General features: G+C 39.5%; 1 protein-coding gene across 5 annotated transcripts in view; it reads right to left on the bottom strand.

Annotated features, from left to right (window-relative positions):
* NR6A1 (nuclear receptor subfamily 6 group A member 1) overlaps positions 1–25,065 on the bottom strand; it is a 213,379-nt gene that overhangs the window by 65,440 nt on the left and 122,874 nt on the right. Inside the window, exon 1 of one of the 5 annotated variants that reach the window (XM_082467791.1) lies at positions 1,167–25,065. The exons of the other annotated variants lie outside the window; for them this stretch is intronic. Within the exon in view, the coding sequence (XP_082323917.1) occupies positions 1,167–1,182 (16 nt within the window). The 5' untranslated portion in view covers positions 1,183–25,065. The remainder of the gene's footprint in view (positions 1–1,166) is intronic. 5 annotated transcript variants of the gene reach the window in all.

Raw genomic sequence — 25,065 nt, 5'->3', positions numbered from 1 at the left:
AAAAAATATCAGGTTGTGCATGTAATTGATAATTTCTATAAACTTTGTAGTTTCCACCAATTTATTGTAAAAACCAATGAGGTAATTCTGGCATACAAAGTGCTGGGGAAGAACATATAAGGGAGTATTACTATAAAGAAGAATGTTGCTGTGAGAGAGGGTCCCATTTCCCTAGTTTGCGCATCCTCAGAGTAAGAATTGAACTGCAAAGCTGCCTATGGCAGATGTTAGGCATGCTGCAAGGGGCTGGGAAGCTTTCCTAAGAAAGCATTTCATAGATAAATGCCATTCCTAGAAATATACCAACTGCCTCAAAGAATCTGAAACTCTTCTGGCTATAACTGAGCAGTGCCTATGAGAAACCAAACTTTTGGCAAACTCTTGAACTCTATACTTTATAAACACAGCAAACAAATACAGCAAATCTTAAATACTAAGATTCATTTTGTAGCTGTTTCTTTAGCTGCCTATGTCTTTCGAGGCCCAAATAATAAAGTTGTGGGGCACTGGGGTTTCTCACACAAGAGCTTATTCCAAGTATACAAATTCAACACTAACTACTTGCTATTAAACGAGAGAGAGAGAGAATATTTACCCATTTTAAAAACAATCCACTTAAAAAGAAATTAGCAATGGCTTAGTCTTATACCCAAAACCGTAAAGTATCTAAGTTCCCCCAAAGGGAATGAGGATGCCTTATCAAAGGGCTCATGACCCCAATACTATCTATAATTAACAGTACTAAATAAGGCTTTGGCAGATGGTGAACTGGATTAGGGAATTTAAAATATAAACAAAGTCTGTCAAGAAGTAAACAGAATAATTTTTAAACTGTAAACTTTACCTAAGGACTGTGATGTAAAATGAAGTTTAAGATTTTTTTTTCAAGTCACTATAAAATTTCAATCCTTTTTTTCTGCTCATTCTCTTAAAAACATCAACCACAATAACCAATTTACGACAGTTCTCCCTTGCTTTTCTCTATTTCAAAACATTTATAGCTAGTTGCTATTTACATGAAAACTTGTTGGCTGAATTCCGCCAAGACACAAAAAAAGGATTGGACTGCCTCCCTCTTCCCTCAAGGCTACTATCTGCTCTAAACCTTCAAAGAAAATTTCTATACCTTAGATTTGAGCCCAGACTGACACAGTCTGCTCCCTTACCTTCCCATGTCTCCATTTCATGCTTCTCGGAGTCTGTTGAGAAGTTCTATTGCAGCCATGAAGAAACAGAGATTACAAGACAAGTCCAGCTTGATGACCACCCTTCCGACACTTGGCCAATTTCTCTCTCTTAGCCCGTACTACAACAGTCATCCTCACAGGTCAGTTTACAAGCCAGTCATGTGATTAGAAAGTTCAGGCGCTAAGGTCACAACGTGTATGGAGTTCGTTTATTTCCAAAGGTTATCTAAGTGGAACTGATAGACTTATTTTCTTTAGTTAACAATACTGCCTACCATGACTCTCTGAAAACTGTTATGGGAACATTTAATAGGAAATACTCCTCCAGTCTTTTTTTAAAGCTGAGATCCTAAACTTAAAAGGCAGCATTTTAGAAGGACTTGGTTTTCATTTAATTTAAAAGAGTTCTAGTATGTAGGATTTTTTCTCTCCTTTTTTTCAAGAGCTATTTTATATTATATTCTTTTATAATCTGGATTAGAAAGTTTACAGTTAAAACCTTTGGCACAAGTTAAAGAAAAAACAAAGACTCCGTGTTATGCATGTGTTGGTGGGGTAGGAGTGGGATCCCCTGCTTTTTGTCATTATAATAAACAATGACAAGGCAAATTCTTCTGAGAAAATTAAAATGTGAAGCTGAGTTATTTACAGTGTTCACTTTAACTCTGGCCCTTAATTTTCAGGCTGTGGTTATACACACTAGTTTGAAATAATGTGGAGAAAGGGAACTAGGTCTGCAATATTCTTTTGGAAATCAAAGGTTAGAATTTTCATCCCCTGCCCCCAGCCAAGAGCTTAAATATTTAAAGTAAGCTTCTTGCTTCATTCCTTTAAAACTCCTAAGATCTTAAGCAATCATCGTGCCATGCCTCCTTGATTTGTGAACCATACCAGTGCGCGTCACCCTGGGTGTGTGAGTATGTTCAAACACCGCCACAGAGCTGCAGAGGCTGGCAAATCTGAGCCATATGTTAATGACACATGATGTCAAACATTCAGCTATCCATTCAGATATCAGAACACAATATCAGGGCAAGTTCCACTGAGAAGGTGGGATGATCCAAAGAGAGACCAACTGCCAGGGATAAGTGTTTTTTAACTGTGCAAAGTGTTTCATCCTATGAAATCTCCCTTAATCTCTAGGCTAGCCTTGGGAATAATTTAAAGGTCAGGCACATTTTACAGCAGTAGTCCATAAAAAGGAGTGGGAGTGGAATCTGTCACTGGCAGCCATATAACTGAATGGCAAATATTGCTGCCACTGTTACTAGAGGGCTTTCCCAACCAAAACAGAGAGCAACAGGGAGCATTAAGGCCATCTTACAAAGTATGGCCTAAAGGGAAAGTGACCAATGATTTCCAGGAGGAGAAAAGGTTATAATTTGTCTGCCTAAAAATAAATTTTCTGCCACTGGCGTCACACACCTCACTCCAACACAAACACATCAACCAGCGTTCCCATCCTATTCCCACCCAGACAAGAGATTAATGAAGTGTAGTAAGCCTCTTTGCTTTACTGCACCAACCTTTGGAGGAAAATATAAAATGGGGAGCTATTGGTCAAGGTCCAAGTATCAAGACTGAGGCAGCGCTCTTGATTTTAAAGGGTGGGTCTTAGTAATAATCCTTGATGTACCCATAAGCCTGAGAACAACTCTTTAACATAGTTTAAGACCGGTAAGTCTTGTCTTTAGATATAGAGCCATATTTCTTCAGTATCCAAAGTCCCACAAGTTTTTTGAGAGCCGAGCCCTTTATAGGTTCTACTAGGAGGAAGGGGCAGAGCACATGAACTTGCACCTCAGTGACCATGTGAATGCAAAAGACAAACTCTAAATCTAAACAGGGCTCCCAATAAGATTGTTAAAAACAACCGCAGAGAAGAAAAATCATTTAAAAAAATTGAAAGGATTCATGGAATTTATGAGTGGGAAGGGGAGAAAAAAAGGTAAGAAAGCAGCATTTTCTACTTGCTAATACTAGTTTTGTAATGTAGAAAAAAGTAGATGAACAAAATTCTACATCCAACCAACACCTGCGACATTTGCATACTGAGTATCTAATAGAATTCAAAAGTTGAGTCCAAATTATGAATGGCAGAACCTTAGTTTAACCTTGCAAGAAACTGGTTCCACTTTCATTTTAAAGATGGAGAAACTGAGGCCCAAAGAAAGGAAAAAGCAAGAGTCATCAGACCAACTGAGAGAAGAAATCCAAATATCCTAGTCCCTCATCGCCTCCATTATGCCACATATCTTGGACAGGAAACAACAAAGCCTCTTTTTAGATGTTACTATTCAACATCATTTCCATGTTTGTTTATTCAAATGACAACTTGCAAAGAAGACTGCAGATTTTGAAGCTGAAGGGGGTAATCAAGATGTATTATGTTTAGTCCTTCGAAGTAAAACAAAAGATAGCGATTCTAGTGGGTACACAATCACTGGAATCATTTCAGCCTTATTTGCCTTTAAGAAGTTTCAATGATAATCTGATGCGAAGTGAAAGCCATGTGACCACTGATGGAGGTGGACTAGTTAGAAAATCTACCCACTTCAGAAAAACAGAATTATGTGGAAAATATTTAAAATTCCTTTTTAACCTTGCAAACCACAAAACCCAAAAGCCCAAGGTCTCTTGTTCTTATCTGTCAGATCCTTGATGCATACATTCCTTATGGCAACGACAGGAGTTTAATTCAACTAAACAGGAATAATGAAACACAGCCAAATGAAGTCCACACTACCTGGGACTAACAAGCAAAGCTCCTGAGTTCAGAAAAAGAACAGGAGCAACAAAGAACATACTTAGATATGATTTCCAGTTTTGCCATCTATTTCTGGAGTTGGAAAGGGCAGTCCATAGTTCAGGAAAAAACAAACAAAAAATAACTCAGAGCTACAAACTAAAAATATTTTAGAAACTAGGGTTTTTCATCCAATTCTACAGACATTCACTGAGTGTCTCCTATGAGCTAGGCACTATGCTGACTGAAGTGACAGAAGTGAATATTATGTGATCCTCACCTTAGAGGTGCTCACCATCTGCTGACCTCTCTCCAGCCTCATTTCCCCCCACTCCACATTAACCCACTTGTACTGCAAACAACTAAACAGATAAATGACAACATGATGTTATGAGTTAAGGAAACAGATGAAGGAAAATTCATTAGATTGGAGTGGCATGCCACAGAAAGGGAGCTGAACCTTGGTGTTCAACATGTAAACAGGTAGGAAAGGTATTTCAGGACTTGAAGGAATAAGGATCACAAAAGACTTTTTAATGCCTATGATTTAAAGTCAGGAATTAAACCTGTATGCAGAAGAGTAACATGATTGGCAATGGAAAAAAAGACTCCAGGGTGTGATTTAAGAATACCCTTATAGGGACTTCACTGGTGGTCCAGTGGTAAAGAATCTACCTTACAACGCAGGGGACACTGGTTTGATCAGGGAACTAAGATCCCACATGCCGCGGGGCAACTAAGCCCACATGCCACAACTACTGAGCTCGCGCGCCTCAACTAGAGAGTCCATGTGCAGCCAACTACAGAGCCCACGCACTCTGGACCCCACGCGCCACAACTACAGAGCCCATACGCCCTGGAGCCTGCGTGCCACAACTAGAGAGAAGCCCGCACGCTGCAACGAAGAGCTCGTGCACCGCAACTAAGACCCGACGCAGCCAAAAATAAATAATAAATAATAAATTTTTTTAAAAAAAGAATAGCCTTATATATAACAACCAGATGCAAAGTATGTACCTTGCTTGGACTGTGACTTGAACATACAACTGTAAAAAGACATTTTTGAGACAATCAAGTAAATTTAAATATGAGTAGGGTATTTAAGACCTGGAAAGAGTGAACCCTCCTTTAAAAAATCTCCATAATTTTCAAGTCAAGATCTTGTACATGGATTTTTAAAGTATCAGATTATAGTATGAATAAATCAGCCCCTTTTGAATGAAGAGAAAAAGAGAAGAAACAGACATACAATGTATAAATATAAACACAGCCAACTATTCTGTCTCCTGAGAAGTCTGAACGAGTTGGGACTTATTCATCCCATATGGCACCCTTACCTGTCTACCTTCTTCACAATTAAGTCCAGAGATGAATGCAAATAAAATACTGCAGCTCTGAATATATCAACAGCTCAAAGTGCTGTTAAGCAACATGTGCAAATGAAGTAGAAAAGATCACAGCAGTAAAAAGGAAGACTTGGGGGCAGGGCAAACAGACAGAGAGCCTTCCAACTTTGGTGCCCCTAAAAAGGAAGACCACTTGAAACTCAGTAGTTTCTGGATAGACTCTGGCCTAGGCCCTGACTTCTCACCGTTGTTTCATTTGTCTACCCATCTATTTGCCTCACTGAGAGGAAGAAAAAAGATGACACAGGAAGAGGTTTCTGCCTACAAGTAACTCACTGCTGTATAACTGAGGACTCTGGACAAAGGTGTGCAAGATAAAAACTCCCAATAACTGTGGCATGATCTGTGTCTAGTCAATGGCTCTCAGGCACCTATAGTATAAAGGTCCACAATCCCAATCCCCTTTACAATCCAGCCCCTGTTGATCTCTCCAGCTTCATTTACCACTATTCCCTATAAATACCCATCACTCCTGCCATACTGACTCACCGGTAGTGCAAATATGCTAAGCTATAACATCTACCTGGAATAACTCTTCTCACTACTTCCTTATAGCTTCCACTAGCACTTACTCATCTTTCTGGACTCAATTTAAGTATCACCTCCACTGTGAGGTATTCTAAGACTCCATCCTCCCAGGCATCAAATCAGACAGAGTCAAACCACACCCTTCTTCCATGCTGCCTGGATCCCTAAAACACATCATGATAACACAAACCACCTACTGTTTTTATTTTACAGTTCTGCCTTCCTTATTAGCCTGAATATAACCCCAAAGAGTCAAGCTTTGGTAATTTCAGAGCACAGCCTTGGGTTCAGCATATATCATATAGCAGGCATTCATAATATGCTAAAGCAATTAGAAGGCTTTTGGTATATGTGTTGTGTAGGTGACTGGGTGGTATGCATTTTTTTAAAAATTAAACTTTATGGTGGGACTTCCCCAGTGATGCAGTGGTTTAGAATCCGCCTGCCAATGCAGGGGACAATGGTTCGAGCCCTGGTCCGGGAAGACCCCACATGCCACAGAGCAACTAAGCCCATGCACCACAACTGCTCTCTAGAGCCTGTGAGCCACAACTACTGAAGCCCCCGCGCCTGGAGCCAGTTCTCCGCAACAGAGAAGCCACCGCAATGAGAAGCCCACGCACCGCAACAAAGAGTAGCCCCCGCTTGCTGCAACTAGAGAAAGCCCGCGCACAGCAACGAAGACCCAATGCAGCCAAAAATAAATAAATAAATAAATAAATAAATAAATAAATTTATTTTAAAAAATAATAAAAATAAAAAATAATAACTTAAATGGTGCATTCATAGTCTACTTTCATTTTCACATTTTCTAACTCTTCCATCTTACTTCAGAGGAGGGTTTTTTTTCCCTAGACAAACTCCATTTCAGAGTCCCTATGTGTCAGGCCCTTTGTTATATATATATATATATTTTTTTTCTCATTTGTAAACCTACCTGACACTGAATCTTCCAATAATGAAGACCCAGCACTGGTAATAAAAGATTTCTGGCCAATATGTCCTATTTACTGAGTTCCTGTATTAGTATGGAATCATATTTTGCTCATGATCTTCTGATTAACATATATAATATATACATATATCTGCCACTAGACTCCAAGCTATATGAAGGCAGGGACTGTGCCCCCTATTCTTGTTCACCATTGTATCCCCAGTGCCTGACACAAAGCATGTGCTCAATGAATATTTGTTGACTAGAGGAAGAAAGGAAAGGAGTTGCTTCAGAGAGCAGGAACATGGGGGAGGGAAAGAAAATCCTTTAGGAATACAAATACTCACAAAAAGATTGCCCTAAGCCATTCCTGCAAAGCCAAAACCAGTTCACCCGGCCTCAATTCCAACTACAGTAAATCCTACCCATACACAGAGCTCTCCTCTAATTGAGGGACTGGGTGTAATAAATCGGAAAACCAACAGAACCGGTTGTGAACCGGCCTAGTGGCAAACCTACCTACAACCAATTCTGTCCTTCCTACTCTTCTAGAGATTGAACCTGACTCTCTGAAGATAAGCACAAAGAAAAGAGAAAGCAATAGGAGCTTAATAATCTTACTTTGGGGTACAGCCTGGCTTCAGCTGGCAAAGGGACTGATTTTTATCAACAAGATATAACACACATAATCATATGAGTCAACTACACATAGCAACCGAGCCCTATCCTGGGTCCTGGAGTCATGGATTGCTCCCCTGAGCGTCACATCTTGATATCCAACTGCCTCCTGGGCATCTCCACCAAGATGCATCTATCATAAGCACCTCAGACATGTCCAGACATGTCCGCCCTTTAAAACCTGCTCCTCTTTCTCAGCTGTTTCAGTGAACAGCCTCAACCACCCAAGCCAAAAACCTGGGACTCTCCTTAACTCCTTTCTCCCCTTTACCCCACCTACATTCAAAACCTATCATCATTCCTATCTTTCCTATCTCCTCAAAAGCTGCTGAATCAGCCGCTCTCTAACCATAGATGAGACAATTTGAATATCCTTTTAAAAAATAATTACAATTAACTGAAACACAAATGTTTAAATCCATGAGTTAATAATGACTCTAAAAAATCTGTCACCATTGAAGGATGCTAGGGAACTAACACAGCATATTGGAAATTATTAAATACTAAAAAGGGAAAGAATCAACTATTTACCCTGTCTTTTCTAAATGAAATACAGAACAGGATAATCAACAGCAGTGGAAAATTTTCTCTTTATAGAAACATTCCAGCTAATAAGTGAACAAGAAATACTGGAATTAGAATGTTACTATAATGGCTCCTAGATACTGATCATCAACAGCTACTAACATAACAAAAAGAGAAAACAAGATGGTATATATCTTCTTCTTTTTTTTTAAATGGGCTTTCTCTAGTTGCAGAGAGCGGGGGCTATTCTTTGTTGCGGTGCGCAGGCTTCTCATTGCGGTGGCTTCTCTTGTTGCGGAGCACAGGCTGTAGGCGTGCGGGCTTCAGTAGTTGTGGCACGTGGGCTCAGTAGTTGTGGCTCTAGAGCAGAGGCTCAGTAGTTGTGGCGCACGGGCTTAGTTGCTCAGTGGCATGTGGGATCTTCCCGGACCAGGGCTCAAACCCGTGTCCCCTGCATTGGCAGGTGGATTCTTAACCGCTGCACCACCAGGGAAGCCCGGTATATATTTTCTGATGGAAGAACTCAACATCCCCATGAAGAATTCTTGCCCAGAAAGTTGAATCTGAAGGTGATCATGCCTCCAGATCCAACTACTAAAATAAAAGAGCTACAGAGTTCAGAAAAACACATTCATCTACATCAGAAGGATGTAATCGGCAAAATCTGGGCTGTGGTAAATTCAACAAGACAAATCACCCAATCTCTTAAATGAGAAGGAAAAAGAGATGGAGGAGAAATCTACAGATTAAAAAAAAAAAATCTTCTAGAGATACATACTGGAATATTTATGGATGAAATGATACCTGAGATTTGCTTCAAATAACATGGGGGGTGGGGGAGGTAAAGATATGGGTGGGATAGGATTAGCCACTGCATGATGATTATTGTTGAGGCTGTGTACGTGGGTTCAATGTACCACTTTACGTATTTCTATATTATTAGATTTTATGCGTACATAAAGTAAAACAAACAAATCTTCCTGAATCCATACATTTATTTTCATCTCCACTATCCTATTCTTGGCCACCATTATCTCTCATCTGGCTTATTTCAAGAGCCTCCTTATAGGGCTCTCTTGTTAGCTCCTATTTTTTTCCATCTTTCTACCTTCCCCCCTCCCAAATCCATTCTCCACTCTGGCTGCTTTCTCAAACTCAAATAAAACCATATACTCCCATTTAAAATTTGTCAATTCTTTCTGAATAAAGCACCCTCCCAAGCTTACAAGAGCCTTCCTGATCAAGCCTCTTGTCAACCTCTCCATTTTCCCTTCTCATATTCCCAGTGCTGTCAACAAACAGTGCTATTTACAGTTTCCCAAATGTGCCTTTGCATGTACTGTTCCTTTGCCTGGCAAGTTTCCATGAATTAGTTAATTCTCAGCTAATTCAGACATTATACCTTCCAAGAAATCTCCAATTCTTACCTGCCCTAAGGGTTCCAATCCTATGAATTTCTACAGTTCCATCTTGTTGGATGCCTGCCTGCCCATGGATCTGTGAGTATTCCAAGAATAGGGACGTGATCTGATTCATCTTTGTATTCCTGGCACCTACCATAGAACCTACCACAAAATGGGTATAGTAGTCCCTAGGTATCAACAGGGGATTGGTTCCAGGACCTCCATGGATACCAAAATCCACAGATGCTCAAGTCCCTCACATAAAATGGCACAGTATTTGCATATAACCTATGCACATCCTCTTGTATACTTCAGATCATCTCTAGATTACATATAATACCAAATACAATGTAAATAGTTCCTGGTATGCAGCAAATTCAAGTTTTGTTTTTTGGAACTTTCTGGAATTCTTAAAAATTTTTAATATTTTTGGATCCATGATTGGTTGAATCCACGGATGTGGAATCTGCAAATATAGAGGGCCCACTGTACTTGATTCATGTTTGACGAATCCATAATTCTAAAGAAACAGCTAACTAAAATAAGAGGCAGCCTGAAATTAGATGGTTTTACAGGTATATACTTGTCTCTAAACTCATCAAGTTTTATACATTAAATAGGTACAGTTTTTTTGTATGTCAATCATATCTCAATGAAGTGATTTTTTTTAATTAATTAATTTATTTATTTATTTATTTTTGGCTGTGTTGGGTCTTCGTTTCTGTGCGAGGGCTTTCTCTAGTTGCGGCAAGCGGGGGCCACTCTTCATCGCGGTGCGCGGGCCTCTCACTATCGTGGCCTCTCTTGTTGCGGAGCACAGGCTCCAGACACGCAGGCTCAGTAGTTGTGGCTCACGGGCCTAGTTGCTCCGCGGCATGTGGGATCTTCCCAGACCAGGGCTTGAACCCATGTCCCCTGCATTAGCAGGCAGATTCTCAACCACTGCGCCACCAGGGAAGCCCCCTGAAGTGATTTTTTAAAAAGACCATTCTCCCTTCTTTAGCCCAGAATTAGAGACAAAGAATTAAGTATTCTGAGCAGGTCAACACTGAGCAATTCCTGTTCTATGCCAAGCTAGAGGTGACTGCATCGAGACAAATGAGTGAAGATTCTGTCCTTGAGGAGCTCAAGCCAGTGGGAAAGAATGATATATATGTCTTAGAAGAGGGGCAAAATATAAGGTGTGCTCAGAAGAGATGTGCTAGTTTTAGCTGGGGTGGGAGCAGCTTATCACTGTGTTCTTGGTGCCTAGTATATATCTGATTATTTGATGAACTGAACTGAAAGTCTGGAAGGGCTTCCTGGAGAGAGTGATAGCTGAGTTGTGCAGCTGTATTGTTCAGCTAATTGTATCACAGAGACTTTTGCTTTTTGATAAGATTTCCAAATAAAGCTAAACAAGGAATTAAAACCAGATGTCAGGTAAAAAAGGAAGAATTTCCATTTGGTGAACTGGATCACTTCTCTCTCCTGCCCCCCTCTCAGAGTCCATCCAGATTCCAAGGAGTCGACCTTCATTTGGAGCAAAAGTAGTGAATTATGCAGAGCCTCCATTGACCTCACCCTGGACTCAGCTGTATGAGGACAAACCAGTATAGAAAGCAGAGAAAGAACCACTCCCAGGCCTGAAGAGATACCAAAGACTTCCAGGAAATGCTTTCCTGGGATTTGCCAAGATCTTCTCTTGGTAATGCTGCTTGGACCAAAACACTAGCAGCATCTCTGCAGGACTTAAATGGCACTCCAGCCAAAGGGAATAGTATCAGGGCTGTGGGTAGAGGCAGTCGTATCTGAACACTATGCATTAGTAAACTCCTCTCTTCTGAGTTACTTAACTGGGTTAGCAGATGGATCAGTTTCAAATCACATCAATGTAAGAATGTGCCTGCCAAGAAATCATATCCTTAGAAATTACCCAATTCCAATGATAATTCTTGTCCTATAGGGAAAGCGAGCTCCTCCATGTATCCTATCAGTGTTAATGCAAAGAAGTAGTTTAGGTGATTTTTTTTTTTTAGCATCTTCCATCACACACTCATTATATAAATTGGTACAATATTTTGAGAGATCACTTTCGGCATTATGTATCAAAACCAAGCCTATCCTTTAAAATGCACATATCATTTTTTAACCTAGTAATTCCACTTCTAGAAAAGTATCCTACAGATATACTTGTGCAGGAATGAGAAAGTATTCACTGTAGTACTGTATATAACAGCTAAATAAATAACAAAACAAATTTTGCAATCTAATAAAGCTATAAAATATATGTAACTATTATAAAAATGAGGTAAGTCTTTAATGTACTGGCATGTAAAGAAGTCCATAACATGCTGTAAATGAAAAGAGATTGGTTTGATCCCTTTTATGAAAACTTAAGTACATTTAAAAGTACACAAAAGTTGCAAATGGATCTTGCCTCTGGCCAAGATGGAGTAATGGGAACCAGATTTGGCCTCCTGACTAGGGAAGACTGGAACTGGACAAAGTATATAAAATAATGATTTTCATGTATTGATTTTAGGCAGCAAAGGACAGTGATTCCTGGAAACCAGGAAAGCCCTGTGAATATCCCATCTAACTGCCCAGACAGTTTCCAGGAGGGAGCACAGGGAGAGCTCAGGTAGAGCCAAACAAGTCTTCTCGAGCTGAGGATTTGGGGTTGGGAGTCCAGGAGGCTAGGGTGGCTGGAATTAACAGGGCAGAGGGCTGGAAAAGAGAGCGCCACACGGAGAGAGCATGACTGAGATGTGCAAAGGGTTCTCCTGAGTCTTCAGTTGAGGATGGATGACTGTACACGTTTGAGGAAACTACCCAAGGCCAGGGAAAGAACCATCCAAAAGGAATAGGGGAAATTATTTTCAGGGCTCACAAGAGCCAGGAATGGTTCTTGTTCTCACCAGCCAGAGTGAAAAATGTTCAAGATTAGAGAATATATTTCCTGAAATCCTGATTAGTATTCATATATCTCTGACAACTGGCCTTCAGGTATTCCCCTAAAAGCACTGATTGTTTTCTCAAGTTACCTATTGCCGTATTCAATTCATACAGGATAGAATCTAAGAGAGGCTGTGATGGTTGGTTTGTGGGATGAGATACGGATTATAACGTCAAGAGGAGCCAGGGCTTCCTTGGTGGTGCAGTGGTTAAGAATCCGCCTGCCAATGCAGGGGACACGGGTTCAAGCCCTGGTCCGGGAAGATCCCACATGCCGCGGAGCAACTAAGCCCATGAGCCACAACTACTGAGCCTGTGCTCTAGAGCCCACAAACCACAAATACTGAGCCTGTGTGCCACAACTACTGAAGCCCACATGCCTAGAGCCCATGCTCCGCAACAAGAGAAGCCACCACCATGAGAAGCCCGTGCACCGCAAGGAAGAGTAGCCCCCGCACGCCACAACTAGAGAAAGCCTGCGCACAGCAACGAAGACCCAATGCAGCCAAAAATAAATTAATTAATTTAAAAAAAAAAAAGAGGAGACAAAGAGATAAATCCAACAGCTGGAGAGAGCAGATCCTAAAAATAAACTTTTTGACAAAATCCACCACTATAAGCAGAATTCCCCTTTGCAAATTAGCACAAAAATGACTGTAAAGATAACAATATCATAATCCCTCTTAAATGAACTGGTCACCACAATGAAATTCTCCTTTTCTTCTTGGATATTTTTCAAGCCTCTAGAACTCTGCCCAAAGCCAACCTTCCCATTCACCATGTCTTCTTTGCAAGAGACACCCAAATGCATTAAAGCAATCCTTTTGAGCATATTCCTGGAAAACAACTCTGTACAATCTTATTTGACCTTTTGGTACTAATGAAATAATTATTAATTTAAAGTCTGATATTGCCCTTTTAATGGTGTCTTCTCAGTCTTGGTGAAGTTCACCTTTCACACAAATAAGATACTTGAATTCCATTGAACATCTCTGTTCAGATCAAGTTATTACAAAGTTGGGAAACTCAGATCCTTTATCATATAACATTGAGAATTCTCAGATAAATGCAGTGTAAAAAGAATCTGATAACCTTCCAGGCTAAGACACTGCAGTGCCATTATTTTAATGACCTATTAAAAAGAGAAATTAAACAAAAAGAAAATGGGTAGGGCACTTTTTACAGTAAGCACTTCACTATAAGAGTCACAGTGGTATGAAAATCAACACTCAGGGACTTCCCTGGCGGTCCAGTGGTTAAGACTTCGCCTTCCAATGCAGGCGGTACAAGTTTGATCCTTGATCAGGGAACTAAGATCCCACATGCCTCCCGGCCAAAAAGCAAAACAAAAAACAGAAGCAATATTGTAACAAATCAATAAAGACTTTAAAAAAAATGGCCCACATCAAAAAAAACAAAATCTTAAAAAAAAAAAAAAAGAAAGAAAATCAACACTCAGCAGAAGGAAAATGCATGATAGACCTCAGAGAGGCAGTTCGTGACAGGCATATAGTTGGGGTTCTGGAATGGGAGCCAGGTACAGAACTGGAGGTGAAATCCTGGTCTATTAAAGACTCACCCAGCTCCTTTAAAATTCTAAATGTATATATGGAGAATTCTACAAAGGCCTGACACTGGAAACTGTAAAAGGTTATCAGGCAAGCAGCAACACAATATTTATTCCAACTTCAGGAAAGCACTATTTCATTAACTTCTAGTTATCCCAACCTTCCAACTCTCTCTGTCCTCCCACAAAGCACCTAAGAAACATTTGTGAGGCATACTGTTTTTTTGTTTGTTTGTTTATTTCAGGAGGATGCAAAACTTTGCACGCAGATGCTGAGCCACAAATCTTTTTTAAAGAGATGAACAACAGAAGAATGATTATACGTTAACAGTCAAATGTTCTTGGAATTTGGATAACTAAAAAGAGTCGTAGCTAGAATAATTGGAGCCAGAAAAATCTCTGCCACTTATTACTTATATAATCTTAATTTCTTCACCCATAAAATGGGGATAATTATACCTGTCCTAACTGAAAAGTGTCCTAACTGAAAAGTGTTCTGAGGAACCAATTAGAACGTTTGTGGAAACATTTTATAAACAGAAGTGTCAAACAGTTATTATTTTTAGTAAAAATAACATGAACTTTTAAAAAAAGATAGTTAAGGACAAATACAATTGGAGCAGAAGGGAGAAGAGAACAGCACTCTGGTCCCAAGTCTATAATCCCAAAATAATCATTACCAAAAGAGTATACTGATTTCGTTTTTATTATCTTTCTGAATTAAAAATTCATTATTTTTCCTTTGGCAGTAAAATGTGTTGACAGCTCATGAAACAGGAATTTCATGAGCTATAAAAGAACTAATCACATATACAAAAGATGAACTGGAAAATCATTAGAATAAAAAATGAGAATAATGTATTTCTTTACTATTGGGTGGAGAGAAAGTCTACATAACATAAAACCCAGACATCATTAAGGAAAAGATGACTGTATTTGCGTTTACATAAATGTCTAACTTCTGAAAGGCAAAGACACCCAAACACACATACACACACATACACACACACAGTATTTATAAACATAAAGAAATCCTACAAATAAGGATTAAGTACTATTTCTTATCCATCAAATTGGCAAGAAATTTAAAATGCTGAGAATATTTCAGTGCTGGAAAAGGCTTGAGAAAATGAGTATGCTTATACAATGTTGATAGTTGATACACAGCTTAAATACAGCTTATAGTATCTATCAACATTTAAACTGTGCACACTTTTTGACCCAAAGATCCCTCTTTTACTACTCTATCTTACGGAAATACTTACGGTTTACAAAAATATACGTATAAGGATGATCACTGGAATATGCTACAATTTTTAAAAGCTGGAAGAAACTCAAATATTCATCAATATAGGAAAAGCCAAGAAATGGGGAAATGATTAAGGAGATAAGAAACCAGACTTTTTAGACCTTACTCGGTCATTTTTCAAGACTCATTCTGGATTTTAGTCAGGCTGTCATTAGCGGGCTACTCCCCCTGTGCTAAACCCACAGCCAAAAATCAAGTGGCTGATCAAAACCTGCTCAACCAGACAGCTGCTTCCAGAGCCCAGGGGCCCTAGGCTCTAGTCCAGGCTTAGACTGAGAAAGGATAATAAACAATCTATCCCATCACATCAGGAATGACGTCTTCCTCAGAGTTGAGCACAGGGCCTGACAGAGATTGTTTGAGAAACAGGGCTGATCCTGAACTTGCACGACACTGAGAGTGAATGTTGTCTTAAATTTTGTACTATAGGTATCTCATTTGCCTCATTCTAGTCCTGCTGTTGAAAACTGAGCAATTTACTTGTTAAATGAAAAGGATCAAGATATATGAGTCAATACTTTTTATTCTCATCCAAATGTTATGTAATGAGGTGCTTAGTTTTAGAAAACAGAAGTTGTGGTTTGTCAAAAAGCTCCTTTCCCTCCTTATGGTTCTTTACAAAAAGAAAATCTCAGAAATATCATAACCTGTAGGTTGTCACCATTCTACTGGGCATCATTTGAGGTAGAGACCTATACCAAGGAGGCAAGTCAGTCTCTCATCAAATCATACAAAGTAATGTCTACACTCTATGTGGCCTCCTATATTATAAAAGAGACTACAGGTGAAAAGCCTGCCTAGGAAGTTCCTGTCACAACTGGGGTACCTGTTTTAGTCAGTTGCTACCTAAGGCACCACCTTATTGTCCTAGGAAATCAGGTCTGAGGGAGGACCACACATCACAGAAATGTTTGTAGCAGGCCACTCAAATGTCAAGTATTTGTTTCAGGAGAAAATACAGATATACAGCAATACTAAAGAAACATTGGGCATACTGTTTTACTAACAGTATTAATGAAATATCAAAGGAGATCATCCTAGCTTTGACAACTAGCCTTGAGGATTCCAAATTAGCCATTATCCTACATAAGAAATATAATATTTCCCATGGCTGCAATTGGTATATTCTGCTTGCTTTTTGTTTTGTGATAAATATTTTCATTCTTCTATGTTGTCTTTACACAGCCAATTTTAGCACCTGTAAGTACAATCCCGAGTGCTGGACACCTAGGTTTTATTCTTTTGCCACAATAGATATTACAATGAAAGTCTCTGTACTTTTCTAGTGATTGATGAATTATTCTCACAGCAGAAAGTCTTAGGACTGTTTCATGAAACTGGAGACTAGAGAGCTTTATGACTCTGGCTCTATATAGCCTTGTCAGTTCCTCTAGTGATCAAACCCATCTAAACTGCTGTGGGTATCCCACAGTCCATCAGCAGAGGGCAGCATTCCCCAAACTAACAGGGCCTAGGGATGAAGACACGAAGCATGGAGAGTGGAGAGGAAAGGGATAGAAGACAAAGGCAAAATCTACAGGAAAATTCTAACCAGGGTTCCCGATATCTGAGAGATGTGGTAAGCTCTGGCTCCTGCAAGACAACTGGGGATCATCCACAACTAGCAACATCCAACACTCTTGTGTCCTTGATTCCTTTACTGGCACCAGGATGGAAAAGTTACCTCCCCTTAAACAGGTGTATACAGCGCTATATACTGGCCACAGAGACCATGACAACTTGGATCCTGCCAGCAACAGAAATGACTAGAGCCTTACCTCTGGAGAGACTACAAAAGGATAGCATTAGGCTGTTGGTCTCACTCTGGCAGTTTTCATTGAAGGAAAGAATGGAAAGAAGGTAAGCACACGTATCTATCCCAGATGTCCAAGTTCTCATCTCCCTTCTTCTTGGCTTCACTTTAAAGTGAGTTGGGGGTAAAGATGCAGACCTACTAGAGAATGGATTTGAGGACATGGGGAGGGGGAAGGGTAAGCTGGGACAAAGTGAGAGAGTGGCATGGACATATATACACTACCAAATGTAAAACCGATAGCTAGTGGGAAGCAGCCGCATAGCACAGGGAGATCAGCTCGGTGCTTTGTGACCACCTAGAGGGGTGGTATAGGGAGGGTGGGAGGGAGGGAGATGCAAGAAGGAAGAGATATGGGGATATATGTATAGCTGATTCACTTTGTTGTAAAGCAGAAACTAACACACCATTGTAAAGCAATTATACTCCAATAAAGATGTTAAAAAAAATAAATAAAGTGAGTTGGGGGCAAGAGGATAGTGTAGGCAGCAATGAGGTGAAAGGTAACCAGCAGGCCAGAGTAGTTAGGGAACAGGCCTAAGAAAATGGAAATGGCTGTGGCTGAAATGTCTTAGTGTTCATTTTAAATCATCAACCAAGTAAGTCAACCTAAATTAATCTGAATTACAGTTTGGGCTACTCCAATATTGCAGCTCTTGAGAGCCTAGATAGATGCCAAATCCTTACCTATCAAAAGGCTGGAAACTACTTAAATTTACCAAGTATTCACCACTGCCCTTCACTGATATGTTAACTCCTCTCTAGAATGTTTATATGATTGATAACATATAACCACATTACAGAGATAATAATGCAACATTGATGAGGCTGGAAAAACAGGCTCTCATATGCTGATTGCAAGGCTGAGGGAGTTGGAGGGGGTTATTTACCACCTTCTGTGTGTGGGGGGTGGTATTTAAACAGCACCAAAATTTCCACTTTTGTTTGGAAATTTCACTTCTAGGACTTAAGGCCACAAAAGTAACACAAGTAAGCAAAGTATTACACAAGGATATTTGCTGCAGCCCTATTCATAATAGAGAAGGAAAAAAAAACAGCAACCAAATGTCTACTAATAAAAGATGAATTAAACAAATTCTGGTGCTTCCCTTGTGGTGCAGTGGATAAGACTCTGCACTCCCAATGCAGGGGGCCCAGGTTCGATCCCTGGTCAGGGAACTAGATCCCACGTGCATGCTGCAACTAAGAGTTCGCATGCCACAACTAAGGAGCCTGCCTGCTGCAACTAAGGAGCCCACATGCCGCAACTAAGGAGCTGGTGAGCCACAACTAAGGAGCCTGCTTGCACAACTAAGACCCGGTAGAACCTAAATAAATAAATATTAAAAAAAAAAAATCCTGGTATATGTATTCAGGCAACCATAAAAATAATGAGATAGATCTATAAATCCTACCATGGAATAATCTGTAAGACAAATTAAGTGAAATAAAACAAGCTACAGAATAAAATAAGTATATAATTTTTGTTTTTAAAAAACTGCATATTTTGGAAAGTCTGGAAGAACATACACCAGAATGCCCAAGTTCAAATTCTGGCTCTTCCACTTACTAGAAAAGTGATTCTACATTTAGTCCTTCAACTTCAGTGTCCTCATCCATAAAATAAGGAAAAATAGTATCAACTTCAAAGGATTATTTCATATATATGCTATATGAAATAACTGAATTGAATATGTAAGGCAACACAATGCCTGGCATACAGTAAATGCTCAAAACACTCAGAAGATGATGATGATGATTATTATTACCATCGCCACCCCTGGAAAGTGTAATTAGGGAGGTGACTCATTTACCAAGTTTCATACTTCCATATATAAAGAATTTTTCAGAACAAGCACGTATTACTTTTACAATTAAAAGATACATCTCTATACTTAAGAGAAACGAAAACATGTCCACACAAAGACTTGTATGTGAATGTTCACAGCAGCATTATTCATAATAATAAAAAATTGGAAATAACCTAAATGTCCATCAACTGGTGAATGGATAAACAAACTGTATGGTATATCCATATAATGGAATGCTATTCAGAAATAGAACTACTCATATATACTATGACATGAACAAACCTCCAAACCATCATGCTAAGTGAAAGAAGCAAGACACAGAGAACACATATTGTATGATTCCATTTAGACAAAATGTCCAGAAAGGGCAAATCTATAGAGACAGATAGTAGATTAGGGATTGCCTGGATCAGGAGTTGGGAATAGGACTAACAGTTAAGGGACACAAGGGATCTTACTGGGATGATGAAAATGTTCTAAAACTGATTTATGGTAATGGTTACACAACTTGGGTAAATTTACTAGATATCACTAAATTGCACAGAGTAAAATATGCCTCAATGAAGTTGTTTAAACAAAAAAAAGTTGGAAAAAGATATCCTTAAAAACCATGCATTATTCTATGCTCATATAATGCTTTGCCCCTTGGAAAAGGACTTTCACATGCATTATCCTATTTGACCCTCATAAGAATCATGTGAGGCAGAGTAAGGATCATGCCCTTTGAAGAGAAAAGGAAAATAATGTTCAGAGAAGTAACATAACTAGCCCATAGCCACTGCAGCAAGTAAAGCAACTGGAGCTCAGCTCCTAAACATAACTAATTCAATACAAGTGGCAGCAGAAATGTGCCAAGCCTGCAAGATCCAGGGATAGTCACCAAACAGTGATCACACTTCAGATCAATACGGAAGGACAGAGGCTTTAAAACTTTTTTAAACTTTTTGAATAAGTGTGCATTTAAGAAATTTTATGTAAAAGATGCTTTTCTTCCCCTGTATACACTCCGCTAAAAGTGAGATCATTACAGACCAATTCCCAGAAGCAACAAGATATTTCCTTTTCAGTAGCTCATAAAATGCTCAGCACACAACTGGGATTCAATATATGATTCTAACACCTATGAAAAATAATTATAAATTTTAAAAGGCTTAATTTGAACATTATTCTAAATGTATCTTGCATTTTGTTTTGTATAGAAAAACTGGAGAGAAATGACAAGAGACAAAATTCAAACCATAAGCCATATGGAAGATTCTCTCTCTCTCTCTTTTTTTTTTTTGCCAGATGGTTACTTTTTGGCAACCATTTTGCTAAAAAGTATAAAAGGCCACCTGCATCTGCAGTCTCCACAGGCTTTCCCAGCATCAGGCAAGGAACTAAGAAAACAAAAACAATGAAAGCCTAGTATGATCAACCAATAATTTCCCCACAGCTTTCTCTTACTGACTAGGTGCAGAGAACTACGTAGTAGGAAAGAATTGGTTCTGTGTGAAAAATCCTGTGTCTGTCACACTAAATAGGGTTGATAATATGGTTGACCTTGCTCACTCCCATTTTAAAGACGGAAAAATAAGCTCAGGCAGGCAAAATGTCAAAGTTTCTTAGCGTTTTCCGTTGATCACAGCTAAAAAGATGTGAACTTTAACTCTTTGAACTGTTAACTAAAACACCTTGCACTAAACCTTGACAATTGAGATAATTTTACCTAATCACGGTCTCTGAAAAGAAATGCCTAGAGATAACTGGTAAACTAGAAAAGATATAATATCAGCACGTTATAAATCTTGGACCATTATAACATATTCGGGATTGATTTTTGTCTTTACACCTGACATTATATTCTTTAGGATTTGGGCACCTAACAGAAGGTAAAGGCTATCAGGGAAAAAGTCACAAGCCACAAACAAACAGGGTTTTGGAATTCTGGGCAGACCAAGAAAAGCACTAGAAAACCTGACAAAAACACCTGAGCTCAACTCTGGCTCCTGAGGCCTTCTCATAGAGACGTAGATCCAGAACAAGCAAGGCACAATGTACAAGTGGGCTCAATTTTTACATGATTTTATGCATAGACAAAGAGACCTTAGAAAATAGTTCATAAATCCATGGTTGTTGGGGGTACCTCAGAAGACTCACGGTGATGTAACTATAGAATCTTAACAAGGGGGCTATGAGCCCAACACCAGGCAGAGAGTACTTCTAAAGGTCCAGAAATACATTTCCTGTTGCAGTCTGCCAAATAAAAGGTCTGTCTCTATAGGTTGTGGCAGGATTTTCTTTGCCCCTCTTAGCAGTCAGCCCTCTGCAGAGATGGTGGCATGACAAGAAAAAGAATTATCAAAATGAAGTGAACTGAAGAAAGGTAAGTATACAATGGCAGGGTATTAAGACTATCTTTGGTTGGTCAGTTCTGAGTTGTTAGAGGATTTCCGAGTGGGGATGAGAACAGGGATGGGGCTGGGAGATGGATGGCAGCTCAAGCAAGCCAAGAGCCAGGAATGAAAGGTGAGTCCCTCCACATGACCAAGAGCAATAATCTATACCTTGTGAGTCCAATTTTTTAGAATCATAACAACACTCTGTCTTAATTTCCCCTTCCTACTGCCTGAGTACTAAGTAAAGAAACCCTAGTTTAATTTTTCTAGCCCTACATCAGCTATACTATGGGGTCTTGAGGGATAAACCATTTATCTCTGCTTAAACTAGAGATCTGAAGAACAGATGTCTAGCCCCCCACTGAGGCCTGTTTGGTAGACAACTTAAGCACCCCCCCCGGCCCCACACACATACCCTCCCACTCCATACTTTTTCTTCTACCCTTACTGGGTCCTGACTTTCTGCCTGGCACCAGTGCTAAATGTTTTATGTGTATCATCTTACCAAAATCTCATAAGAAGTCTAGAAATATGCTTATTATCCTAATTTTAGAAATAAAAACACTGAGTCTTAGAGAGGTTAGGTAAATTGCCCAAGGTCAAACAGCTCATAAAGAACAAAGCTAAAATACAAACCCAGGAATGTCTGAGTACTAAAAGCACAAGCTCTTAACTACCCTGCCATAGCAGTGGCAGCAATTAGTAAGAGACCTCAAGGGTATGGTTACTTACAGGGGAGAGAGCTGAACTACTTGTGAAGATTTCCTTCCAGGCAAATATGGAAGTTCTATCTTTCTTGAGGGTTGTGGCAGTTTCCTTGTACATGGTGGCAGCAGTGGGATCATGGACACAGGTTATCTAGGCTAGCAAATCTGTCCTCAGACAGATGACAGTATTACCTTCTGCCTTTTTCTAGGTTGATTTTCTAATACCAGTTGCATATTGATAAGACTCCTGTTTTATTTCATTCTCTCTCTGAATAGCTAATACCCCAATTCATTTCATATTAGGTATCTTCTCTTCAAAATCCCTGTTGGCATCATGTCCCGGCCCAGCCTGGAGATGTGTAGGGACAAAATGCTGGGATGGGTTATCCTAGGACACACCAACTACCTACATAAGAACATGAGGCTGTTTCCCAAAAGTACTAAAATCAAGAAAGTAGATCCCCTGACACAATAGTTTCTCCAAACAACATGAAACCACTCTTTTGAGATATCAAATATTGTTCAGTCAAACCTTGTGATTTGAGCCTTGCTACTGGTTGAGTCCCTGCAGTTTGTGCAGTGCCCGGGGTTTTGCTCCAAATCCGTCACATTGCATTAGTGCCCTTCCTCCTCACTGCCTACAGAAATAACAGTCTTGAACATGGCAGCACAATCCATTTGTCCTGCTCTAATTACTTTTTGACATTACTCTTTCTGCTGCCAACATCCTCCCTCCCTCTTTCTTTCTTCCTTTCTGCCTTAGGGCATCATTAGAATCATCTGAAAAGATCTTTAGGTTCCACCAGTATATATTTTGTTAACTTTTTATCACAAAATGGTTCCAAGGAGGAGTACGATAGTTCCAAGAAGAAAAGCCACCAGATTCTCAAAACCATTTCCAGAATTTCCCAGCTAGCACAGAGAGAATGGCCAAGAGGAAAATGTCCAGGTTTGAAGTACCTGGACAAATTGTAGCTCTGCCACTCATTAGCTGTGAGACCTTGGGCAAGTCTGATAATCTGTCTCAGTCTTAGTGCTCTATTCAGACAAGTGGGGTTATATCTGATAACCTAACAAGAGCTTCTATGAAGGTCAACTGAGATAATGCATGTGAAAATACTTTGGAAAGGGCTGCAGTTGTATTATTATTAAGAGACACAAAAGTAATGACCAATACTGATAAGAATCTCTAAGTCTTGTGTTTTTCATTAAACTTAGTGTGATGGTTAGTTTTACATGTCAACTTGGCTGGGCCATCAGATCAAACATTTGGTCAAATATTACTCTGGGTATTTCCATGAAGGTGTTTTTGAATGAAATTAACATTTAAGTTGGTGGACTCTGAGTACAGCAGATTGCCCTCAATAATGTGGTTGGGCCTCATCCACATTATTGAAGGCCTGAAGAGAACAAAAAGACTGGCCCTCCCCTGAGCAAGATATAAATCTCCAGGAGACTGCCTTTGGACTTCAACTGGAACATCAGCTCTCCTGGGTCTCTAGCCTGCCAGCCTTCAGACTGGAACTGCAGCACTGACTTACCTGGGTCTCCAACCTGCTGGCCCACCCTGCAGATTCTGGACTTGTAAGCTTCCATAATTATGTGAGCCAATTCCCTACAATAAATCTTTAGTTATCTATCTACATATACACACAAACACACACACATACCCCATACTGGTTCTGTTTCTCTGGAGAATCCTGATTAATATATCTAGGACTTAGTTTTGTTTAGGATTCACAAGGACCCTCCTATGCTCTAATAATAAGGGACAGAAACATCATGGATACAATAAATCCAGAGGTTTATCTCCAGAGCTCTTTTTGCTTCAGGATGACAGATCCTGATTTATAAATTACATATGTTCCCAAAGTCACTTTTAAGCCAGCTGTCTAGAACTTAAAAGGCTTTCCTCAATAATAAAATGGAGCTTAAAGACAAAGGATTGAGATGCTATCCTTATAGGAGTGATTAACACAGTGATTAATATATGTTTGTTAGATAAGTGCAAGAATCAATGTTGTTCTATTTAGAAAATACTTTTGGAAGAAAAGAATACAACATTTATTAAACCCTTCTCATGTGTTAAGTAAGCACTGTACTGGGTGTTTCACATATATTGTTTTATTCAACCTTAATACCTGTAGTACAAAGACAATGTTTCCCATTTCTGCAAATGACAAACTGAGCTCTGAAAGATAAGACAATTTTGGCATAGGTCCAACAAAACTAGAATGTGGTAAAGCTGGGATCAGACTGACTCCATCGACCCATCTCAGACTGTAGGACAGACACACTGAATAGTCTCTACCCTTATACATTAAAAAAAAAAAAAGTAGGGGTGATGAACTATGACAGACCTGTTTCCCTTCCTCCACTCATTCCTACATGTGGGATGGCAAAAAAGCACAAAAGGTAGAAAATAAGAAGCACTGGGCTAAAGCAGGCTTTGGAAATCTACAGGCTGAGGGGTTTTCAGCAATGTCAAAGTGAGCACTATCATTATAGCAAAAGATTGGATGTAAAGAGCAATGTCTTGGCAAACAAGAGTGAGGGTTTTTGTTTTTATTTTTTTAAAGAAAGCAATAGAAAGTGCAGTGGTCCCAATGAACTGTAAATGTAGATGGGGGAAAGATGGTGTGTGAGGTAGGGGGAATCTGTTTGGTCTTTGTTGTTAATCTTAACAAGCCAGCACATCCTCTTTGTGCTGACGGCCTCAGGTCCAAGTGATAAGTCAAGCCAAAGCCAAGCCAAAGCCAAGCCAAAGAGGTCTCTGTCTCCTGCAGCGCTTCCCTTTTCCCATCTCAGATGGCCTTCCAGGATCCATCCTTAATTCACATTCTTTCTGCCCCAAATGCATACACTTAACAGGGAAAACTAATTTCGCACTTTGTATTGTTGTACACAGCCTGCCAACCAAGGATAGGAACCGGCAGAATGATAAGCAATTAAACAAGAATTGTTTGCTATTAAGCCACATAAGGTTCATTTCAACTACATTAAAATAGGCCAAGTAGACCAGCTGCATGAGAAGATATTTTCCTGCAACAAAGTGTGACAGCAGGTTATTTAAATGTAACTACTGTTGGAATTACATCACTGATAAAACGTTGCAACTCCAGTAGTTTCAAAACAT

This window comes from Balaenoptera physalus, assembly GCF_965194825.1.
Source record: "Balaenoptera physalus genome assembly, chromosome: 7".
In the NCBI taxonomy this organism is placed as follows: Eukaryota; Metazoa; Chordata; class Mammalia; order Artiodactyla; family Balaenopteridae; genus Balaenoptera; species Balaenoptera physalus.
The sequence above is the reverse complement of the archived record's forward strand: the minus strand, read 5'-3'. Positions and strand labels throughout refer to the sequence as shown.